This window comes from Lepidothrix coronata, unplaced genomic scaffold (assembly GCF_001604755.1).
Source record: "Lepidothrix coronata isolate B3197 unplaced genomic scaffold, Lepidothrix_coronata-1.0 Scaffold51, whole genome shotgun sequence".
NCBI lineage: Eukaryota > Metazoa > Chordata > Aves > Passeriformes > Pipridae > Lepidothrix > Lepidothrix coronata.
This window is the reverse complement of record NW_016690231.1, coordinates 3,806,822-3,828,971: the sequence shown is the minus strand read 5'-3', so window position 1 is coordinate 3,828,971 and position 22,150 is coordinate 3,806,822. Positions and strand designations below refer to the sequence as shown.

Below are 22,150 nucleotides of genomic sequence, written 5' to 3'. Positions count from 1 at the left end.
AAGTGGCTTCTGGACAGAGCTGAGAATGTGCTGGAATTTTTAGCTAACTGATCAAGCAAAATGAACCTACATGTATTTTCATTTCAGGGCAACCAAAATGCAGATTTTCAATTAACTCATCAAACTGAAAACCCAGAGCACTGGGAAGTTTTGCTTTGGAGACTTCTAGGTTTTGTTGAGCCTTGGAAAAAAAATGACCATTTTGAAATGAAAACATCTTTTCAAAATGAAAGATTAGAAGATGTTTATTTTTCCTTTTCCCCCCATTCTCGATTTAAGAATTTGATCTATATTAACAAAAGACAAGAAAGTCTGCTCACCAACCTCTCTCCTTCCCATGAGGTCAGTAGGAGTTTTAACATCAGCTTCAGAACTTCAGAGTGCACTGAAATCCTCACCTTAACTTTTCTGTGTCATTTGTAAAACACAGCCTATAACATGCCTCCATTTTTTGGTCTGGTTACTCTGTCATGCTGGACCAAATAATTTAAGATAACCACTTGGTAATAAAAATATTGTTTCAATGAACTACATTCTGTCCTGGCTTATTCAACCAAGTTCAACCACGTGCAGTTTGGCCCAAAATGAGTCAGTGCAGAATTTGGTCCAGTTCTTTAAAGTTCTTTGAAGTCTCAGATGAAAAAAATGAGTAATAAATGTGGACCCTGAAACGAAAGGAAGAATGAGGTATCCTCATTCTGCAAGGAAAATGAGCTTAACCTCCTCATTAATCAACACCAAAAAAACAGGAATAAAAGCTAAGCCACAAAGACATAATCAATCTGTTAGATGCTACTTGACAGGTGCATTGAAAAATAGCAACAATAAAGACCCAAAGAAATATAATCTTAATCTTTATATTGCAATGGGCATCTTAAGCAGATTTTTTTTTTCCATTTTATATTCAGTACTCTAATTCCCAGAGAACAGAAACTCTAATTACAGTTGCTTGCTGAAGGCTGGCCAGTAATTATGTATCTTTCTCTTCATTAGATGCCTGTGAAGGAGGCTTGGCCTGAAACAGAGCAGGTAAACTGGAAACCTGGAGACACGTTTTCAATTAAGAGCTCATTTTAAACTGGCAACTCATTTTAATGCTGCTGAAACCCGCCCTCTACTGCAGAGGAGGGAGCCCAGAATGTCCTGATCTCTGGCTGGTGACAGCCTGGTTGGACAGACACACAAGCCTGTGTTGGTATGTTCATGTCCTTACATTTAATGACAGATACAGACTATTACTGCTGTGACCTCTTTGCCAGAGCTAGAGCTGAACACAGGCTGCTGCAGAGTTATGTCAGACAGAAACCACTGCCCCAACATCCAGTGACCAGGCCAAATGACTCTGATAAATTACAACTTCAGAAAACAAACCCAATTTTTTAAAATGTCTTCCAAATGATATATTTGCTTTCAAAACCTTTTTTTCCAGTTCTCCCTCCCAAAAAAAGAAAAAGTTGCTGGTGAGTTAGTGAGTTCTTAGTCCATTAAATTCCACAACACGAGGACCCTGAATAACTTCTTTCTGTTTTTAAATCTAGATTAAGTCCAAGGGTTTGCTATATTTGGCAGATTTACCAGATTCAAAAGGGCTTCACAGAAGCAAGAAAAGAGCAAAAGATTTCTATTAATACAGCCAGAAACACACATTTAATCAGAAAATACCAACATGGTGGCTCTTCAGATAAATAGGAACCCTGAGTAGATTTTAAATGGGAAACATGAAAAATGCTGGACTTTGAAATTGCTTGTGTTCATCTTGTATACCATAAATTATCATCAAGGAATTACTTAAAAAAAAGTCCAATGAGTGTAAAACCTGCAATTTTTGGGCAAAAAAATATCTTTAGAGATAGCTCAAGAAAGATCCTTTACACCTCTACTCAGCTTTATCCTTCAGTTACCCTGCTCTAAGTTGTCACTGTCTCGTTAACATGAACCTGCTAATCTTGTAAGGACGTCTCAAAGTCCCAGCAGTTCCCCACATGACAGTAACAACCAAGTACCTACACTCATTTGTGCCTAGAAAGGCGAAAAATGTCCCCTAGGAAGAGTGTTTTTGAGGTAATGGGGCCCGGGGAGGCCCTGAGCTCTGTGAATCCAAATTAAAATGAACTATAACAGGCAGAATGCTCAGCAATCCACTCAGCCCTAGGCTAAGGCAAGTTTCACAAAGGCCAAGTCCTCAATAAGGGGCAGATCACAAAAGTTAATGGGATAACAGTGATTTCCAGCAGCTGGAGGGGTGGCCTGAAGTATTTGCAATCGTTTTGTGACATGCTGGTTATCTTACAAAAAAAAAAATTCAATTTTGACTTTTATTTGTGGCTATGTCTCTTAGTTCCCTCTGCTCAAGTGACAGCCACAGGTGAGTTTGAGAAAAGATAAAAGCTGCTGTAGACAAGCCAGCTTTTCTGTCACTCTGCTGGAATATTCTCCACTTTATCTCCCACCATCACCACTGCTGTGTCCTTCCACCCACATGTCAGTCATTAACCAGGAAGAGTGGGAAATACTCAGGATTTCTTACAAGCTTTTAGTAGTAATATTGGGACCAGCTGAAAGCCTTCAAGAAGCACCAGTTTTCTCAAGGGAGAGACACCCTGGTAACAGTTATGACCAAAGAAAATACTAAAAGTAAAGCTAATGGTGTTTGCAACACACCAAATAATTATATATCCAATTACAGGATATATAGAAGAGAGAAGAGATGCAAACTTCTTACAGCTCCTGTTCCAGTGTGGCAAACCAACTTCAGAGGAATCACCTCTGTCTCCACAACATCAGCTGCCAATATTCCTGAGTCTACACAGCCCATTTAATTGAAAAAGTGAAGGTAGAGTGAACTCTGAAAATACTTCAAAAGTGGGAAGTGTCAGACAATTCCAAGTATTTGACAAGCAGGATGGAAAATGTGTGATTTTGTGTTTGGTTTGTTGCTTCACTGAGCCAATCCACACAGCAATAACAGCAGTAATAAACCTCTCTGTTCCAGCAGTAGAGCAGTTAGGAAGATGAAAGGACTTATCCCATTAGAGAACACCACTGTTTTGCAGGGCCTCTGCCTTTGTGTAATGGAGCAGTATGATCCTACCTTAATGACATCTTCATCTGAGGATCTGCACTCCACAGATTCCAGAAGGTCAGTCACAGTCCCATCATCTTCCACAGAAATCACTTTGACAGGGACAGCCACTGTTTTCCCAGTGAGAATAGCTGTATTCAGGATCTCTGCTTCCTAAGAGAAAAAAAAAAAAAGTCCCTTTAATTAATATATTTTGCTACTAATTCAGTAACACCACCTAGATTCAGCTTTACTTTAATTCCTAATGGTTCTGCCAAGCAGGCAGGAAAGACAAACTTCCTCCCTTCGATCCTGGAACCAAACTCCCAGTTCTGATTGAGGGCTGTTAAGTTTTTGTCACGCCCTAATTGCTATTTCATGATGCTCATCAAGTGCCAAAGCCACCTGGCACCCGAGGAATGACCCTGCACCACACAAACAAGATGCACCTTGCATTTAGCAGTAATGAAACCTCCAATCTTGCTGATCACACAAAAAATAGTGTCTTAAGTCTTGCTGGTTTACCCAGAAAACTGTTTTCTGAAAGGTTTTCTACACACACTGAAACTCTACGACATTGCTGGACAAATACAGTGCAATTGTTAGGGAATAAGTGTGGACTGAGGACAGTCAGAAATCCACTTTGCCCCAGTCTCCTGGGTGATCTCTCACAGGTCCCTGCAGTGAGGAAGATTGTCTGCAATTGTCCTTGTCTTCCAGCCCACTGCCATCCTGCACAGGGCCTCTGGCTGCACCTTTGGTTGGACACTCAGGCTGGCCATGCCTTTGGAGTCAGCTCCAGCCTCAGAGGCAGGCTTCAGGCTGCCCTCAGGGATGCAGTCTTGGCAAAGTCAACGATTCACAGCCTGCAAAACAGTGACACTCTCTCTCCTGACAGAAAACATGTGTTTTTCCTTTGCTCTGCCTCCAAGGGAATTAATTGGAGTGCCATCGTTCAGGTCCTGCATAAATGACTGTGTGGAATCAGACCTTTTTTGGGTTTTCTAGGACTTATCCCAGCTCTTGTTGGGTAAAGGTGGGCAAATGCATATCCAAAACTCTTTTTTTACCATTTAATGAATCTTGTGCAAAGCCATCCTCTCCCAAAAAGAGGAAGGATGCTGAGGAGGGCCTGGGCTCTTTAAAGAAGATGAGCTCTGCCATGACTCGTGTCTGTCACTCTTGTGACAATTATTGCAAAATGCATTCCTTGGATCTGATTCATCACTTCTAATTTAAAAGTGCTGAGTTCTGATTGTACAAAGAGTGTGAGACTACACAGTGCTCTCTGTTACCTGGGTGTCACCTCAGTCTGGCACCAGAGATATCCCTGAGCTGTGCCAAGACACTCAGAGCACAAATTGCTGCCCCAATCCTTCCACCCCTAATTGCAATATCCTGCTCGTTCCTGGAAAGGTCTCTGAGCCTTTCAGAACTGTGCCTGAGAACCATGAACAACCCCATAGAACAAGAGGCTCTTGATTTCAGTTGGCTCTTGTGCAATAAAGGCTTCCAAAGCCCCCCAAGTGCTAAATTCTCATTATCTAAATAGCTCACGCTATGAGCTCTGAGACTGACCTGATTTTACTTGTGGAAGACAACAAAGTTGGAACCCAGCTACCAGAAGATGATGATTGCTCCTACTGCCTCTTGGGCTGAAGAGGAGAAGCTGAGATTTCCCTCATCTAAAAGATTCACATCAAAAAGACCTTTTCCTACTACTTAAAGAGACAGACATACTTTTCTTGGACAAATAAAGCAATATGTAAAGAAAGAAAAAAACCCCCTCCTGGTCACTTTGTAGCTGCCTTGCTAATGTTGTCCCATCCTCACCATGATCTTTAGGGAAGGGAGAAAGAGGATTTCACAAAAAGAGAACTTGAGAAGAAAATCCTCTCCCTCCCTCAGCAGAAAAGCCCTGGAGATATTTTGAAATTATAATTCACACAAAGGTGAGAATATCTGCCTGTATGGTAAGGCCCGTCTGTCTTGAGCACACATTTGTTCTCAGGATAGAATATATTATTAAGGCAACTGAGTTCTCAAATTTGCAATTAAGTTTCCAGGTCGATTTTTTTCCCCCACACCTGGGTTTTGCAGCAAAGTTACTGCAGGCAGGTTATTTAGAAGCTTTTTCTACTTTCCTGTAGCTCCTCCACAGAGCTGCACATGGAGGCAGCTTGACAGAACAAGTGCTATTAAGCATCCACGGTAATTACAAAATCCAGGTGTTAGGTCCTGGTTTTGCAAACACTGGGCCATGAATCTCATTTCACTGGGACTGTTTGAGGCCACACCACCTACCTAGACCTGCTCCCCCAAGCAGGCAGAGCTTCCTCCCTCCAGTTGATCCATTACAGTATGACCCTTGCAATTATTTTATAAAGCAAGGGGAAGTTTAATAACCAAGCCTTTGAAACAGTGTGATTAATGAGTTCTGCTTACCAAAGGCAAATGTAATTTCCCCTGGTAAGAGCTGGGAACTGAGAATGATTCTCAAAAGCTTCATGAATTTCTTCTGAGCCTCTGTTTTTTTTTTCCAGTGCTAGCTTTGGATATCCTGAATACAGACTGCATCCTAATCCACCTGTTTGTTGCCTGCCACTTTATGGAAACACACATAAAAGCAGGATATGTTGTACCTCAGCTGTGTCACTGCCACTACCCTGTTCTTCTCGGGACCTTTCACAAGGTACATCTAATCCACAGGGAATTTCTGCATGTCCAGAGGCTCAGTTGGCTCCAAAGCTCAGTAACATGGCCTTGGGTCCTGCCCCAGAGCTCTCTGTCTGCCTGGCAGGTCTGTACTTAACCCAACTCTGTAAATAATCACAGCAACTTCAATGACAGCACCTAAAAACAGTGAGATGAGCACATTCAGACCTGATTCTAAGATAAGGAAGATAGAAACACATGTTGTTTCTATCCAAAATAGAAGATCCCAGACTCAAAGTTCTGTAGTTTTTGTCTGTATTCGTGTTCTAGATCCATGTTCAGAAACAAAGTGTTTTCAGAACCGTGCACAGCAGTGTCAGCACAACGAGCAGCACGTGACAGCATTGCTGATTATTAGACAAACATAAATATCTCCAAAACAATCTTTGTCCCCTCTCTCCCAAGGAAATGAGGGAGGTGGTGGGCAAGAAGTAATGCCTGGAGTTCATACAAATGCCTGTGATGGTTCTCTGACTTTCTATCAACAACTGCTTGTTCAGTCTCAGGAAAACAGATCCACCCAAGAACTAAAGTAAAAGATGAGCAAAGCAAGCTGGCACTGGCCTGAAACTGTGCTGATCAACACTGGAATAACTGAGCTGTATCTCCTGTTTGCAGAGATTTCAGTACCTCCACATGTATGGACTTGGAGGATGAATTCTTTAGGCACCTGGTTTGCATCTCATCCCTGAACATAGAGGCATAATAACCATTTACACCAACTTACACAGCAGGGCCAGAGTAAAATGCTCCTTCAGGCACTTATTTAATGGCCAGAAAGGTCTTAATGTTCCCCTGGTGAAAGCATATGAAAATTATTTCATTTTGAGGAAAGGAACATGATACTTATTTAGCTACACAGAGATTTATAGTTGAGAGTCTTAGCGTGCAAGAGCTATAAATCTAAATAGTTACTAATTTAAAACTGTTGCTTTTTGCTGCTTAAGTGATAAAGGAATCTCCTGAAGAAATATTATGTTCTTTATCCATAACTAACATAGATTATAGGAGATAAGATGTCAAGGCACTGGAAGATGGGAATAGTTATGCCTTTGCAAAGCTATAGCCAAATAGTCTCACTGCTGAAAGTTGATTCCCTGAGCAGCCATTAAAAAGATGCTGAACTTTCTCTAAGGATTACACAGCGTATCTCTATAATTCTCACACAGTGAACCCCTCAAATAATAAAATGAAATAATAATCAGAGAAAAAACGTGTTTCTTCATGTGTTAGAAACGGAGGACCAGGTAATCTTTATTCTGAAATAGCTACCACGGTAAATAAATAGTAATACTTTAAAGAAGGTCCTGGAGCGAGCATTCTTTGCCTACTGAAGAGATTCATATTAAATAACTGAGCATATTAAGCCCTCCAGCAGACACACATTCAGAAGATGTACACAGTAAGCATCTATTTAAGTAGAAATGCAGAAGTGAATACCTATTAGTTTTTTCAATTTTAATTGGTAGCTTCCCTGCAATTTAATTTCCCTTCAGACATCTTTTTGCCTTATAATTCCTGGGGTGAAAAAAAGGGCTTTAACAATATCTTCACAAATTTTAAGGAATTTCTGTTTCTTCCCCTAGTTCTCTCTGTATACACAGTATTTCCTTATGTTTGTATTTTTAATATATGTATATATATATGTATGCATTTTTAAAAGAAATAAACCCAAGACTAACTCATGCTTAGCCCTGAGGCCCCACATCCAACTTCTGACAAAGAAAAGTTCGGTACTAACTGTCAACATTCTTTTCCAAAAGCATTTTAACATGAGTCAACACATCAATTTAACACCGAATCCCTGTTAGCCCTCACACAGCTACAAGCAGCAGCGAGCAAGGCACCAGCTTGTTTTCAAAAAAAAAAGACCTGGAGACATGTTTCCTCAAAATAACTTGGATGGATCTGCAGCTCTGGGGGGGTCAGTGTGCCCCCCCTTTTTCTGCTGAAGCAACAGCCACCAGTGGTGGTCCTGATGGCTGCATCTGGCTGAAGTTGGACTCTGGGAGACAGATAACAACACAATAGCTGAGGGTCATAAATCCTGCTCAGCAGCTGAGGGCTGCTATGCAAATATGACTGTAAGTCAATTGTCTCACTCCACAAACAGTGGGCAGCACACCAAGATCAACCCTTGAGCAGGGAACCTCTCAAGGTTACTCCTCCAGGCTGAGAGAATCCTCCAGGCTGAGAGAATCCTCGAGGCTGAGAGGTTCCTGACTGTGTCAGGTGCTCGGCAAGGGAACTGGGAACAAAAGCAGTGAAACTCTGAGATCTTGGTTAAGTGGTACAGAGGACTGGTTGCACACACACAATCCTTTAGACATGAACCTCTGACCCAGTCTGGGACTGAGCCTGGATCCAGCTGCACCTGCACTCTGCTCTGTGAAGTTTAGTACACAGGGGAGTCCTTTTCAACCTCATGAGTCCAAAGAAGGGTCTCCCTGAGAGTTCTGTCTGACCCTGTCTTTGATGCAGTAAATACTCAAGTGCACCTTGAGTGCCACTGAATCTTGTTAAACCACTGTTGCATTTACCATTGGATTTGATCATCCTACTCTCTTATATATCAATAAAATATATTGTAGCTTCTCTCTTGCAAGTGAGGAGCATCATTCCACTGCTACACTCACACCTGCCAGAAGAAGGGCTTCTCCTCCTACAATACACAAGGAAAAAAAGGCATTAAAAAGTCCCCACAACACTCTAATACATGTCCTGTAAGCACAGCAGATCTCCAACTAATTTTTTTTTATTATGGTGGAAAATATCTTTGCAGGCTAAAGATCTGATTTCAAAAATCAAGCATGTTCCTTTTTGTTATCAATAGGTATTTTGGCCTTGGGGTTAGCTATGTACAGACTGCAATAGAATAAAATGATCCCTGAAATCTCCAGAAGTCCAGAGCACGTCACCAAATGAGAAGTAATAGCTGCCTGTAAATCCATCCCATTTGGCATTCCTTAACGTTCTCCATTTTCCTCTTTTTTTTTTAATATATTTTCTATTAATCAGCATGTAAAGCATTAATCCATGGTACCACCTTGAATCTTTTCACTATTTAGTTTAAAAAAGACCCAGATTTTCCTTCTGCTCAGCTAGCAGCCATCTTGCTTGTATCAGAGAATCCATTCTTCAGTCATGCATAACTAATTTCAAATCTTATTTAGCATCAAGTCTCAGAATTAAGAAGCTAAGTGACAGCTGTTTAATTAACTCCTTAAGCTGATTAGAAAGCATTACAGAAATCCCCCCAAGGAAGAGTTTATAACTGTCAAGAGAGCCTAAGGCCATGTTAATGCTTCTGTTTAAATTTAGTAAGCTTCTAAACCAATAAAGTCTAAATACTTGACATTCTCACGGATGTGGTCAAGTTCAGCTTTTTGCCTCCCGTTACCACTGCAAGGATAGGAAACAGAAACAAGGACATTGAAGAGATTTGAAAAGTCAGGAGGCAGCAGCTGAACAATAAAGCAAATAGATGCATCTCTCTAAAGGAGCTGCCCTGGGTTGGTCCCATCCCAGCCTCGATTTTACGGGATTAGTGCTGAACGCTGGAGTAAAGCTGAGCTTGCACCTTAAATGCAGAGTCATCTCCCAGCCTCTGGTTGCAAGTAAAAAGGTTTGTTCATTGGTTCTTAAAACTTAAATCCACCTTTAATGACAAGATTATGGCAGCTGAAGTACAAGTTTTAGGAGCAGCTGGCGGGGCCAGATACAGGGTGGTGCAGAGAAACCAAAAATGCCCTAAAGCAAATTTTCTCGCCTGTAATACATTATTGTCAGCTCTGAGCTTGCAAACAGCTTGAAATAGCTGTTTGCAAATACAATTCTAATTTCTTTATTTGCCCTGTGGTTTCCAGGTTCTTTAGGAAGCACTGAAAAAAAAAAATAATTGAAAAATTAGCTGCAATTCTTCTGCGTCCAAAGGAATAAAGATACAGTGGCCAGAAATAACACCAAATAATCTGTGAGGCCTTTAATATAAATAGAAGAGTTGTAAGTACAAGTTGAAACACCGAAAGTATGAGAAATGATGGTGAAAACTGAATGTGAAAATGTGAAAAGACTGACATGAACTTCAAGGTTAACTGTTTGGTTTAATGTGTGCCCCTTTCATCACACCGAATGAAATCTGAAGTCACGGGGATATAAGCAAATTAATCACGTTTAATTCAAGCATTTGCTACTTAATCGGCTTCCTTTTTTCCTCAGTACAGGCAAGAGAGCTCCACAGTCAGATGTGCTGACACAGGGTTAAAGAGGAGCATCCACAGAAAGCCAAATGCAGGTTTCTCTGGATGGATTTACCTGCTGACTCCCAGTCTTCCACAGAGCCGCTGGAGAGGGGAAAATGGATTTTTTTTAATGGCAAAATGTGATTGCAAAACCGTTGTTTAGCAAGAAGTGGGTGGCAGAATCGATGTTTGAATATATTTTTCATCCTTTCTTTTTCAGTCTGTGATTCCTTGAATAATTTAGACTCCATGTAGTGGGGGTGACTCACCTCCAGCCACGCTCTCACTCCCCCTCCACTGGGGCACAACCAGTGCTTATGGAGAGAGCAGATTTGGCAAGGATGAGCAGTGAAACAAAGCCCCACATGCATACAAAGCCCAGCAATCACAATTTTCCAGTCAAAAACCAGGGAACAGCCAATTGCTGGATTGTGCTGTAGGGAAAAAGCAACATGGGATAATCAGAGAGACTGTGTGTTCCTCCTACTGTCACACACGAGGCATTCAGGAAAAATACCTAATTATATTTAATCTGAGACTTTACTTTTGCAAAGCCTTTCAGCTATTTTATATTCTTGCTAACGAACTTTCATCTCTGCATAGATAGAATCTTTCACTGCTAAAGCTGGAGGAGGGGGTGAAGAAGAAAAGCTAAATAAATATATAAGACAGTGCTGTGTGTAGTAAATAGAGAAGGAGCAAAATAAGAGATAGGAGTTGCAAAGGAAAAGTGGGATCATTAGAAGATGGCCAGCAGTGAGAGGTCTATCATTACACAGCCCGTGATGTTCAGCAAAAAGCTCAAGAAGGAAAGAAATGCATCTCAGGTGCTACTGTATCTGCCTTGGTGAAGTGAGGCCACTGTTCAGGCTGATAAATTCCCTTGTTTCACACGTGTGTGTTGCTATAATGGGCAATCCTGGGCTGTGGACACTGCAGGATTGCAGTGATTGCAGGATTCAATTCCACAACTTTAAACGATGAAAAAAAACCCTTAGAAAATAAATAATCTCACTCCGAGGGAGAGAAAAACATCTTTGCCTGTTGTGTCCCTTTTCCTTACCTTTGTCTGCCTCCTGTATCTCAAATGGAACAGCTCGAAACAGGGATTTTTTCTATTTTGTTTTGTATTTGTACAATGCCCAGCCCACGGTTCAGACCCCAGGTCAAGCTGCTGGACCAACTTACAATAGGTAACATTTTTCCTGAAGGGGAAACACGGCAAATACACAACAAATGCAAAGAACAAAGTCAGGGTGAAGGACATCACCTCCTTTTTTGGTGCTCACTGGTATTTACAGCTCTGCTGCTGGGATAAAGGCACCCAAGGATTTAAGGTCTCCCACAGTGACTGCACAGAGCAGAAGGATGTCATTTTTAGCCTGCATTTTCTGTATTTCTGGGAGCAGGCAGCACACAGGCAAACTATCTAGAGAGAGTAATGAACTATTTAGCAACAGGTCAGTCTGTAGCATTCCCAGGAAGCTACACAAGCCATACTGGATCTCCCTTACACTCCGATAGCTGAGGAGTCAAATCCTCCCATGGGAGTTCACTTTTTTTTTAAGATGTAGAGGCAATGTAAATTTAATTTGTCTCAGGTTTAAAAAGACAAAGTCCTTTTGATGTCTAACGTTTAGGAATTGTGTTAGCATACTCCTGGCAAGCTGTCCTTTGGTGTTTGGGTGGCTTGCAGTGCTAAGTAGGCTACCACGATCCCAGGAAGCTGTCATGTAACGTTCACTGTTTATCAAAGTCAGAGCTAGGGAGGCTGTGAATTGTCAGGCTGGGGCTCTTCAGAGAAATTGCTAATTAATTCACAGGCTCCAAACTGTAACTCCATGAAGCTGTGTGCGCATACTTGATTTTGGTCTCCAGACAGACTGCTTTAGCTGATAATCAACAAGGTTTGCTGCTAAAAGCAAGCAAGCAAACAAACAAACAAACAAACTTGGGGAAGATTCCTTCTCGGCTTTCCCTAGGAAGGCTGCCAGCACTCCCAGACACCGTCTCAGGAGGGAAAGGCACATCTGACAGCCAAAGGAGACCTTTCAGAGCAGCAGAGCTGGGGGATGTGGCCTGAGGTGCACGGATAAGCTGTGTCTGATGCCGCTCAATTGCTGGGACTGGGGAGACTGGTAGGGACACGTCATGCAGAATTAGCTGAACCCAATCCCAATTTCACACATGGGGTCAGTGTCTCAGCTCCTGGATTGATGTGCCAGCGGGAAGGCTCTTTTGATTCTCGAGCCTGCAGTGCGGGAGCCTAATGCGGAGGTTTGGTGCCTGCAGGGGATTTTTTGGAGCTGTGTAAGGGGTGGAATATGAGATGCTATGTAGGGATTTCCAGCAACAAAACATCACTTCAAAGCAAAGATGCCATCGAGGCTCTGGCACTGCCGTTCAGCAGAGTAAATATTTGGTGTGATGTGTAGCAAGCATGGTGGGGGTCACTGAAACAGCTTCGCCTGCACAGAGGAAAACACTAAAAATCCCCAAACCAATCATTAACCTGTTTAATATGGTTTTTTTTAATTCTCTTTTTTTCACAGATTGCTGGTGTCACTCCCAGGCCGCATGAATCCCTCCCATCCTCCACCCTGTGCTAACCTCATGTGCTCTGGAGGGAACGCAAGGGGACGCGGCTGGGGAACCCTTTCCCTGCCTGCCACACGGCTCCTTGGGGTCTGGCCAACGAGGATGGGATCAGAGCAGCCCTTGGGAGGCAGAAATATCCAGCAGAGAAATTTGACAGGTTTTATTTTGTCATTCTCTGCTTTCCAGGGCCAGACAGCACTGAGATCCCCACACCGCCCTGCCTGCACGCTCTGCTGCCCTCCCCTCCTGCGGCCCCTCTGCCCCGGGCTGGGTGAGGGCAGGGGCACACAGGGCTCTGAGCCACAGGGCACCCCCAGCCCTGTCTGCCCTGGCCACAAGCGCATTTCTGCACTGTCACAGCCAGCAAGTGACAAACTGGAAGAGAGCTGAGGCTGGGGAAGGATGGGAGATGGGGAGAGGGAAGGATTCTGAGGCAGAGAACAAAGAGAGGGGACAGGGAAGGACAGGGACTCACAGTTTCTCTAGGGAAGGTTAACTGCTGACGAAAGAATGCACAGGGAAAGTACTGTCCCACTTCACTGTGCTGAAGGATACAGGACTTTAATGCAGTACATGTAGCAAATGCTGCACTGGGTGCTGGGCACAGCTGGAGACCGAGGCTGCTGCTGTGGCAGAGCCCTCCCTGCTCTCACACTCCATTATCTGTCCTCTCCCTCCCACATAATCACGCGTGGGATGAAGCCTATTTCTGCACAGACCAGAACTATTGATAACCATAGATTAGGAACACGTAAATGAGTCAATGATCACAGCAGCTGTATTAACTTCCTTAGAAAAGTATTTCCTACATTCCACATATCAGAGAATCATAGAATCACAGAGGTATATATGATGTGCCTTTATGTTCCTGGGGAACAGGCTTCCTGTAAAAGTCCCCAGGCTTGGACTGTGTGGGAATCAGGCCCCATCAGAGCCCTCTGGGAAATGCAAAACAGCTGGAACAAAATGTTTTATTTTCTAAGTTTAGAGTTTTCTATATTGTTTTACCAACAAACAAATTCACGCCTGAAAACACTTCAGTATCAACTTGTAACATGTGCATCTGCTGAGGTCTGTCTGCCAGTGCTTTACACGGCTTTGTTTTTACTTTGAAGCCCCGCCGTGAAACATTCAATTAATTTCCATACCAATCTATCACCGCGGGTCTGCCTTGGTGACTCATGTTTCCTTGTGCCACATGTTCACAGTGACCTCTCAGAGGCCCGGGCGCTGTGGGCAGAGGCGCAGATGCAGCTTTTTTTATCACAGATATCCTCAGAGAGCTCCCCTGCTCCTCTGCCAAGCACCACACGCAGCATCTGCTCGGGCATTTGGGCTCGAGGAGCTCCACAACCCGGGCACACAGCGCAACTGCCTCATTTTCACCTCAAAGTCCGGGATGGTTTCGCCCCATCCTCCTGAGATGCTCGGTTATCTCCTACAATTTTCCAAGCTTTTAATGTCTTCCAGCCAGCTCTTTCACCAGCACATCCGTGCTTTTTACCCGTGGCACCTGCAGAGCTGATGACTTCACAACCCTCTTTAAAATTCAACTCTGCCACGGTGATTACAGGATGTTGCAAATCTCCAACGGACTTGCTTGTTCCTCTCCTCCCATCTCTCACAGCTTTGGTTTAAAGCTCTGAGGTTAAGCAAGACCTGTTAGTTAAACAGGTAAATCAAGGTGCACGTAGGATCATAAAGGTTGGAAAAGACCTCTAAGATCATCAAGCCCGTTTAACAACACATTCATCAACTCTGACTTGATTTCCACATCATTTTAGAAGCTCTGCTGTCTCCCTTGCAGTTTTCCAGAGGGGAAAGCAGAGAAGCAGTGAGGCTAGGATTGCTGCCCGAGCCTCCACAGAGAGCCACTGGCAAAGCCAGCAGCAATCCCTGGAGCTCTGCCATCCCATTTCCTCTGCTGCACATGGAAAATCCTGATAGCAACACAGATGATGCACCAAGCGTGGCGGGAAGACAAGGAGAAAATGAGGCAGTGACAGGGAGGAAAAAAAGCAGATTTGCAAGGACAAAATCTGCCCAAATGGGGCAATAAATGTAAACTCCTGTGGCAGAGCCAGAGTGCAAGGACCAAACTAGTTTTTCACATTTCTAAAGAGAAGAAAGAGGTTTGTAAAGAAAGGAGAACTCCAGGTCACTGTGCAGAGGAGAAGTGACTAAGTTGCTCGTTCCAAAATTTCCTTCCAGATTGGCCTGGTGGTTTTCATAGCACATGCATATTTAGGAATGTCAAGCAATAAGCAGCCTGAGCTAAATTGGGACCATCACAGGGGCCCTGGAAACCTGCCTCAAACCCAACAATTCATTCATGAGCAGACTAACGGCAGAGCAGCGGGGAAGCCTGCAGCCAAGGGCTCTGCTGGGCTCCTAATTAGCTCCTCATTTGAGCTTTAAACAGAAACACAAAAATAAACAAAAGGGACATTCAGAAAAAAAAGATGATGTTCCAGCTCCCATATGGCAAATGGGGCCAAAGTCTGCTCTGAGACATGTGACCATGACCTTCGTGAGGACACCACCATGCCCAGGAGAGAATTTGGGTCACAGAATGTCCTTAGAAAAAAAATCCATGACAGTGACTGGATGAGGACGCTGGGCCCTGCCTGCAGTGGCTGCAGAGGCTGTGCCCTCCTGTGGGTAAACTCATCCATTCTCTGTGTCACACGTGTTGAGAAGGGCATTAACACCGTATTTCTGGGCACAAAAGTGCCATTTATCCCCGTGCACCTTTGGTTATAACACTGCCATCTGTGGAGCCAAAAACTTCAGATCTTTGCATTTGGGTTTGGGAGGAAAATTACAATTTGGGGTTTTTTTGTTTCATAGAACACAGCAACCAAATTTTTACTTTTAACAACTGCCCTGGTTACAAATTCCATGTCCATAAAGGTATTTTTTGTGCCTGTCTACTTACTTACAACTTTTTCTGTGTGGTTACCCAGTGACAACTACTGCCAGCTCCACTGAGATATAAATGGGTGCAACTTTGCTGATCTTGCAGATATGCCAAGAAAGTGACCCCTACATTTGACTCCCCTCTATAAAAGCTATAGCACAGGGCAGTATAAGAATCTGAATGGAGATGAAATATTTTTAAGTCTACGAGTAGGCTGAGAAAGAAAGCAGTGAGCCCACAAGCTCTGCTTTGATCATTTAGCCTTTACAGATTTGTGACAAATTGTTTTTTCTGCATGAATCCGAACTGATACAGATTTACATGAGTAGTTAAAAAGTAATACCAAGTGGGAAATAAAATCCCTAACAGCACCACAGAAAAGCAATAAACTTAAGAGGCAGTTAGACAGACAGAAGAACGATCAGAAGTGCTCTACAATAGGAAAAAAAAAATTAATAACAGAGAAGAAGAACGGTTGGACACTTGTAAAGCTGGTTGTGGCAGGCTGAAAGCAGGGAATCCAAAAAGCCATTAGAAAAAAGACATGAAGAATCTTGTAATAATATCCTGGGGAACATGCATGCTGCAGATTCAATGCCTTTAAGACTACATTGTACATTCTGTGACTATTGTTTAGTGTCTAATCCTTCTGGAATGATTGGTAGAGAACTTGTGTTAGTATCAGTCCAATGTCCTCAAGGAAATAAATCTGGACTTGACATCAAATTACATGTTTTGTACCCAGGACATCTGAAGTATTTTCCTAATCTCATGTGTGCAGAGATGTGCATCCAACAATTCTTTTGATGTCAGTGCAAGAGTAACAAGACTTTCTTCCTCCAGTTTCTTCTCATTTTAAATATTAGAAAAAAAGATCACATAAACAAAGGACTATGTTAGGAACTAATCACTCTACAGTGATTATGAAGTTGAGAAATCAAACAGTTCTAGGCTGCACCACTCACCCTGACAATAAATGCTGTTATTTGCAGTGCTGGATGACTACACAGGAGGCTGTTTCCAAGGTCAGACGTCCAGAAAGGATTGGGACTCATTCTGCACCTGATGGCTGCAACAGCAAACTTCTCACTTGTTTTAATGAGAGTAAACCTGATGGCCAAGAGATCACCTGTGTTACTGTGATATCACAGTCCACAAGCTTAACCAAATCCAACTGAAAGTACCTCAAGGTCCTCTTTTTTCTTTTTTTTTTTTTTTTTTTTTCTTTTTTTTTTTTTTTTTGGTAAAAATCTGAAAATCAAGAAATGCTTGAAGAATGAGTTTTTTTTCCAGATAGCTTGTTTACAGTGAGGAAGGAAGGGGAAGGTAAGGAGCCTTTTATGGATAGTTTATAAAGCACTTGATCTGATAAAGAACTGCCTCCAGACGTTGAACCTGGTGTGACCATTTATCACCCTGTTACCAGCCATCCAAACTGCCTCCAGACATCTGCTCAGCGGGAGCCCAGCTGATAAATGGTTGCAGTGGGCTTGGTCCCGGTGCGTGACAAGCTTATTTATCGGGTTAAAAAAGGAGACGAAAATCTTTGGATGACAGCAATAAAAGCTTGGTTCTTCTTCAAGATGCTGCCAGGCACGCTGGGCCGACATAATCTGACTCTTGCTTTTATTTGGTTAGGTTTTCCTGTTCGTTCAAGATTTACTACAAGCCAGGGGCCCTGCAGCCAAAAGCTGCACAACCTCCCTGATCTACCTCGACAAAAAGACACTTTTGCTCAACAAACCCCTGTTTTCGAGAATCAGGTCACTGTGATGGTTTGCACTGACTTCAGTGAGATCCACTTTGAGCTGAGTTGGTAACTCATGAGTGGTTAGATGGCAACCACAATCTCCCCATGACTGAGTGCTTTTTTAATGTCTTTCTGCTTTCTACTCTAGGAATTTCCCTCAATGTCTTCAGCATTTCAACTCCCTCTTCAGAAAAAGCAAATCATCCTTTTGGCTTTCCCTCTCCAACCTCCTTTAACTATTTCCCGTTCATGTCTAGGACAACTGAGAAGGGCCCCAAAAGGGCCAAAAAGGTGATGCAAAAAAAAAAAAAAAAAAAAAAAAAAAGAGGGAGAGGCTACAAAAGAGATGATCAGTGGTCTGGTGAAAGGGAACCAAGACCAGAGATTCACAGCCTCCCATCACAATACAAAAGGGAAAAATATCAGATGGCAGGGCTCAAAACAAAGAGAAGACTATGTTTTTCCATGTAATGTTGTTGAATCATGAAATTCACGGCCACAAAAGACAGGAATGTTTGCATGGATTGACCTCCATTGCAATTTAAAGAGAAACTAAATAAATGAAAGGAAAAAAAGAACTAGATCACACTCCTAGATCACAAACATGCTGAGTTACACAACTTGAAAGCAGCTCCCTTTGCTCCTATATAATTCCTGTGGCATCTGCTCTCAGCCACATGGAGAAGTGGATCAGAACAACTTTTGGCATCAGCCAGAGGGATTCTCGAGGCAGAAACAGGACTCCAGTTACTCTAACTGTAGTTTAAAGGCAGAATTAAAACTTCTTCCCATTGAATTGTTCCTCTACTATCCTGCTTTCAGGGACTCATTCTGCAGACAGACTTGAAGAATAGTATTGTTTAATGGAATGGATTTTGGCATTAGTAGAAAATATAAGCCTTCAATATCAAATATTAAATTATTCCTGATTAATTCTTTTATGGGCTTGGACTTGCAGCTGATTTAATACTCCTGGATAATTACTTCTGTTATAACTGTGGCTTTGATTTTTAATTAACCATACAAAGTTTCTCATTCAAATCTAATATTACCTTTGTTAACAGTGTCAACTCTCTTGTTTAGAGATTCTGTTCACATTAAACTCTACGCTCAGAAATTAAAATCTCCTTTTCCGTAACTGTGTGAACAGATTCCATATGAGGCTTATTTATTCTACATAATTATCTACACAAATATTGTCTTTGGTGTCCTGAACACTGCTGTCTGCTAGGCAACTCCATTTTCTTAATCCTACTGCTCTCTCACCACCTCATCTCAATTCACACAGAGTCATATCACAGAATCCTATAATGGTTTGGGTTGGAAGTGACCCTAAAGATCATCTCTTCCAACCCCCTGCCATGGGCAGGGACACCTTCCATTAGACCAGGTTGTTAGAAAAGCCAAAGCACAACATTTTCAAACTCGTGTGCCTTTGCTCACCCAAATCCATACTGACAGATGTAATTAAGAGAATTTACTCCATTAAAATTCAACACAAGTGAGCTGCCTGGGAATTGTGTGCTGAGCAGTTTCAGTGATCAGGCTCCTCCTAATTCAGAGTCTGGATATGAATTTGGGTGTCACACTTTAACCATTCCCATCAGAACTTCAACCTTGCTTTGAAAATGTCAGTTTTTCTACTTTAAATTCCTTGTAATTAGATTCACATTTGTCTATGGAGAGAGGATAGTGACAGTCCTTACAAACTGCCTTAAAATCATGGTTTGGATGAAGGGTGGGATGTAATACATCTAAAAAATACATATATATGAAAAACTAAGTATGTGAGTGCTGGTGATTGTCAATTCTCACAAATGCTAAAGAATTCCTGAGAATGCATAAAGGCCTGGCAGAATTTCTAGATATTTTCAAGCTTTCAACTATTTTCCATTAGGATTCTCGGAGGAGTTCAACTGAGCTTTGCAGAAAAAACATAAAAAAATGCAAACAACAAGAATGATGTGCTGCTGCTCCACCTCCACTGGTTGGCACCCCAGTGAACTAAGATCAGGAACTTCAGGTCTCAAGCTGTGCCCTCATTCTGCCCACTGAGCTGCCTCTGCACCTGCCTTCATCCCACAGAAAAGGATGCTACAACTCATTCCATGGTTAACAAAACCAAGAAAATGGAGTTTAAGAAAATAATTATGTGGTGCTTGAGGAAATATGGAAATGACCATGAGATGCTGCATTTAACAGACTTTTTGAAATTAAATTATTTGTATTCAAATATGTGCAAAACCAATGAACATTTTTGGTTTGATCAGCTTAACCTGTTCTTTGGGGAAATTAATTTGATGCTCTGGGTGTAAACACTCTTTCAAAATGCTCACCATGAAGCAATGTTTTCCTCCTGCTCTCCTTAGCACCAGAGCAATTTTCAAAGCGTTCCCATTGATAACACAAACAAAACAGACAGACCATTTCATGAGGAGGACCAGAAACTGCAATCAGAGAAGTAATACTTACAACAATTTAATCCATATTCATCACCAGGCCACATGTGTGTGATGTGCAGAGACTTTAAGCAGGAACAGACATATTTATGATTGCTAAAGACAACAAGTAGATGCACAGCAGCTTGAGAGCAAAGGTGGTTCGCTAAGCTACCTACCCAGACCAAAGCAAAAGCCAAGATCAGCAGCAGAAGCTCATTTGCAAGAAAGTGATATAATCTATTTCTAATTAAGTCAGAGGGAAAAAACATTTAAAGTCTACTAATACTGGTAACATCCTACCAGAACTCTGTGTCAGATCGAGCTGCAGTGCATTTAAGGTCCTCTCAGGGTGTGCTGTTCAGAGAGGAGGGGATGCTCACAATGCAAATGGACACCTCTGGAAGTGGAAAGAATCCCACAAAACATCTCCTCATGCTGCAGTGGCAGTGGAGCAATGTCATGCCAGAGGTTAGATGGGCCATTTCACCCCCAGCTCCAGCCCCAGCCTGCTGACAAAACATCACTTCAGGTCCATGGCAGTTCAGAGGATGGGGGGGATTAAAACCTCACGGTTTGTGATTTAGATGAGAAGCTGTGGGATCTGATATCCCTGCCAGGAAAAGCAGAAATACAAGCCAAAGATGGATGGCAGGGGAGCACTTTCTCCTGCAGCAGCGAGCAGGATCACAGTTTTACACCCCGACTGAAAAAGGAACACAACACCCCTTCCCTGAGGAATGCACACTCCAGCTGCCACAGCCCTCCCTCATTCCTGCTTCTCAGCTCCTCTGTGACCAGCTGGTCCTGCTAAGCCAGCAGAGAGTGAAGAGCATTTCTTGGGTGAGCTGATGTAGCTGAAATGGCTCAGCTTTGGGTCTGGTGAGTGCTGAGCCATCAGACAGGATGGGATGGAGTTTCCTCACCAAGGTGGCCACGGATGCATTAAGCCATTAAATCAGTTTAAGCTGCCTCGGAAGAGCAGCTTGCAGAGAAATTGGAAAAAAACACCTGAGAACTGAGATGTCCTCCGAAGTGCTCCCCACCAGCTCAGCACATTCCCATCTCCAGGCTCGGTTCATGATTGCCCAGCCCTTGTCCTTGCTCGACAGAGGGTGAAATGGGGCCATTTTTGATCTTCAAAAAAGAAAACGGAGAGTGGAATTTGAACTTCTGCCTTTCTCATGTATCACAGAACTTAATTTCCTTCCTAGCTGGTCTCTGGTGTCCAGAATTATCAATATCAATATCCTCATTCATTTTCCTTAATTTTCCTTCAATTCCTTCTGTAATTGCTTGGGGATGTTAAGTGCTGCCAATATTTGGGTCATTATTAACCCCAGGTAAAATGTGCATTGGAAGACCACAAACCTTAATTCTTGGCTTGTTACCATAGTTACACCTGACCAAGAGGTGACACCTGAACTTTGCCTTCAAGCTCTAAGTAAGTGATGACTGATCAAGAATCTCAGAAAATGAAATGACATCATTTGAAGATGAAAAGGTCAAGCAGACTCATGGTAAAAACCTAAAAAAATTAAGATCATGCTATTAATTTCTCTAAACAATTTGTCATTACCCTGCCTATACAGACCTGATGAGATTCTTGCAGTTCTTGATCACAGTATCATGATACTATGCAACTGCATAGTGAAAAGTTCTGCCTTTGATCACAACAGGTACAGCTATTACAGATAATGTATACATTACACTCCTACTAATCTTAGGTTGATTTTTCCCATGAAAATGAACAGTTTTGAAATATGCATCTCAGATCAGGAAACTTCCCCTATCCCAGAATAAGCAGAAAATATATATTAATCAATTTTAAATCTGACAAAATGATTAATACCAGCACTTACATGCCCAGATTTCTCCATCTGTCAAAATATTATAGCAATTCCTATAATACCCAGATGTGTAACTGCTGGAACTGAACACAAAGTTATGCTAAAAGTTACATTAAAACTTCAGAGAGCAGTTCTGTGCACAGAATCACAATATGACAGTATAAACTCTTGTTACTCTAACTGACAACAATTTGAAAGTCCTGGCATTTTAGCTTTTTTTTTTTTATATAACAAATATTATTATTTTCACACGTTTTTGAGAAAGGTGTTGGGTGCATTTGCCTGGAAGCAGCGCTTTTTGAGTAATGTTGGAAGGAGAGGCAGAAGGGAAGGAAAAGCTCCTTCGTGCTTTGCTGGTCTGGTTTGATGGATGCTGTTGGAACAAACTTACAGGCTCTCAACCAGCAGACTGTGCCTGAAGATGTGCTTGGCTCACTGTGTTTCTATCCCAGATGCTGCTCTGAGTGCTGAAAAAGTCAAAGCCCCCAAATGTGCTTTCTCACCTTTGTACATTCAGAATCCTGTTTCACAGAATCACAGAATGGTTTGGGTTGGAAAAGACCTTAAAGATCATCCA

At 42.3% G+C, this 22,150-nt stretch overlaps 1 protein-coding gene across 2 annotated transcripts in view; it reads right to left on the bottom strand.

Moving 5' to 3' along the window:
• LOC108497631 (transmembrane protein 132D-like) overlaps nucleotides 1–22,150 on the bottom strand; it is a 227,925-nt gene that overhangs the window by 36,166 nt on the left and 169,609 nt on the right. For both annotated transcript variants that reach the window (XM_017815382.1, XM_017815384.1), the window contains exon 5: nucleotides 3,092–3,235. In XM_017815382.1, the coding sequence (XP_017670871.1) occupies nucleotides 3,092–3,235 (144 nt within the window). The remainder of the gene's footprint in view (nucleotides 1–3,091; nucleotides 3,236–22,150) is intronic.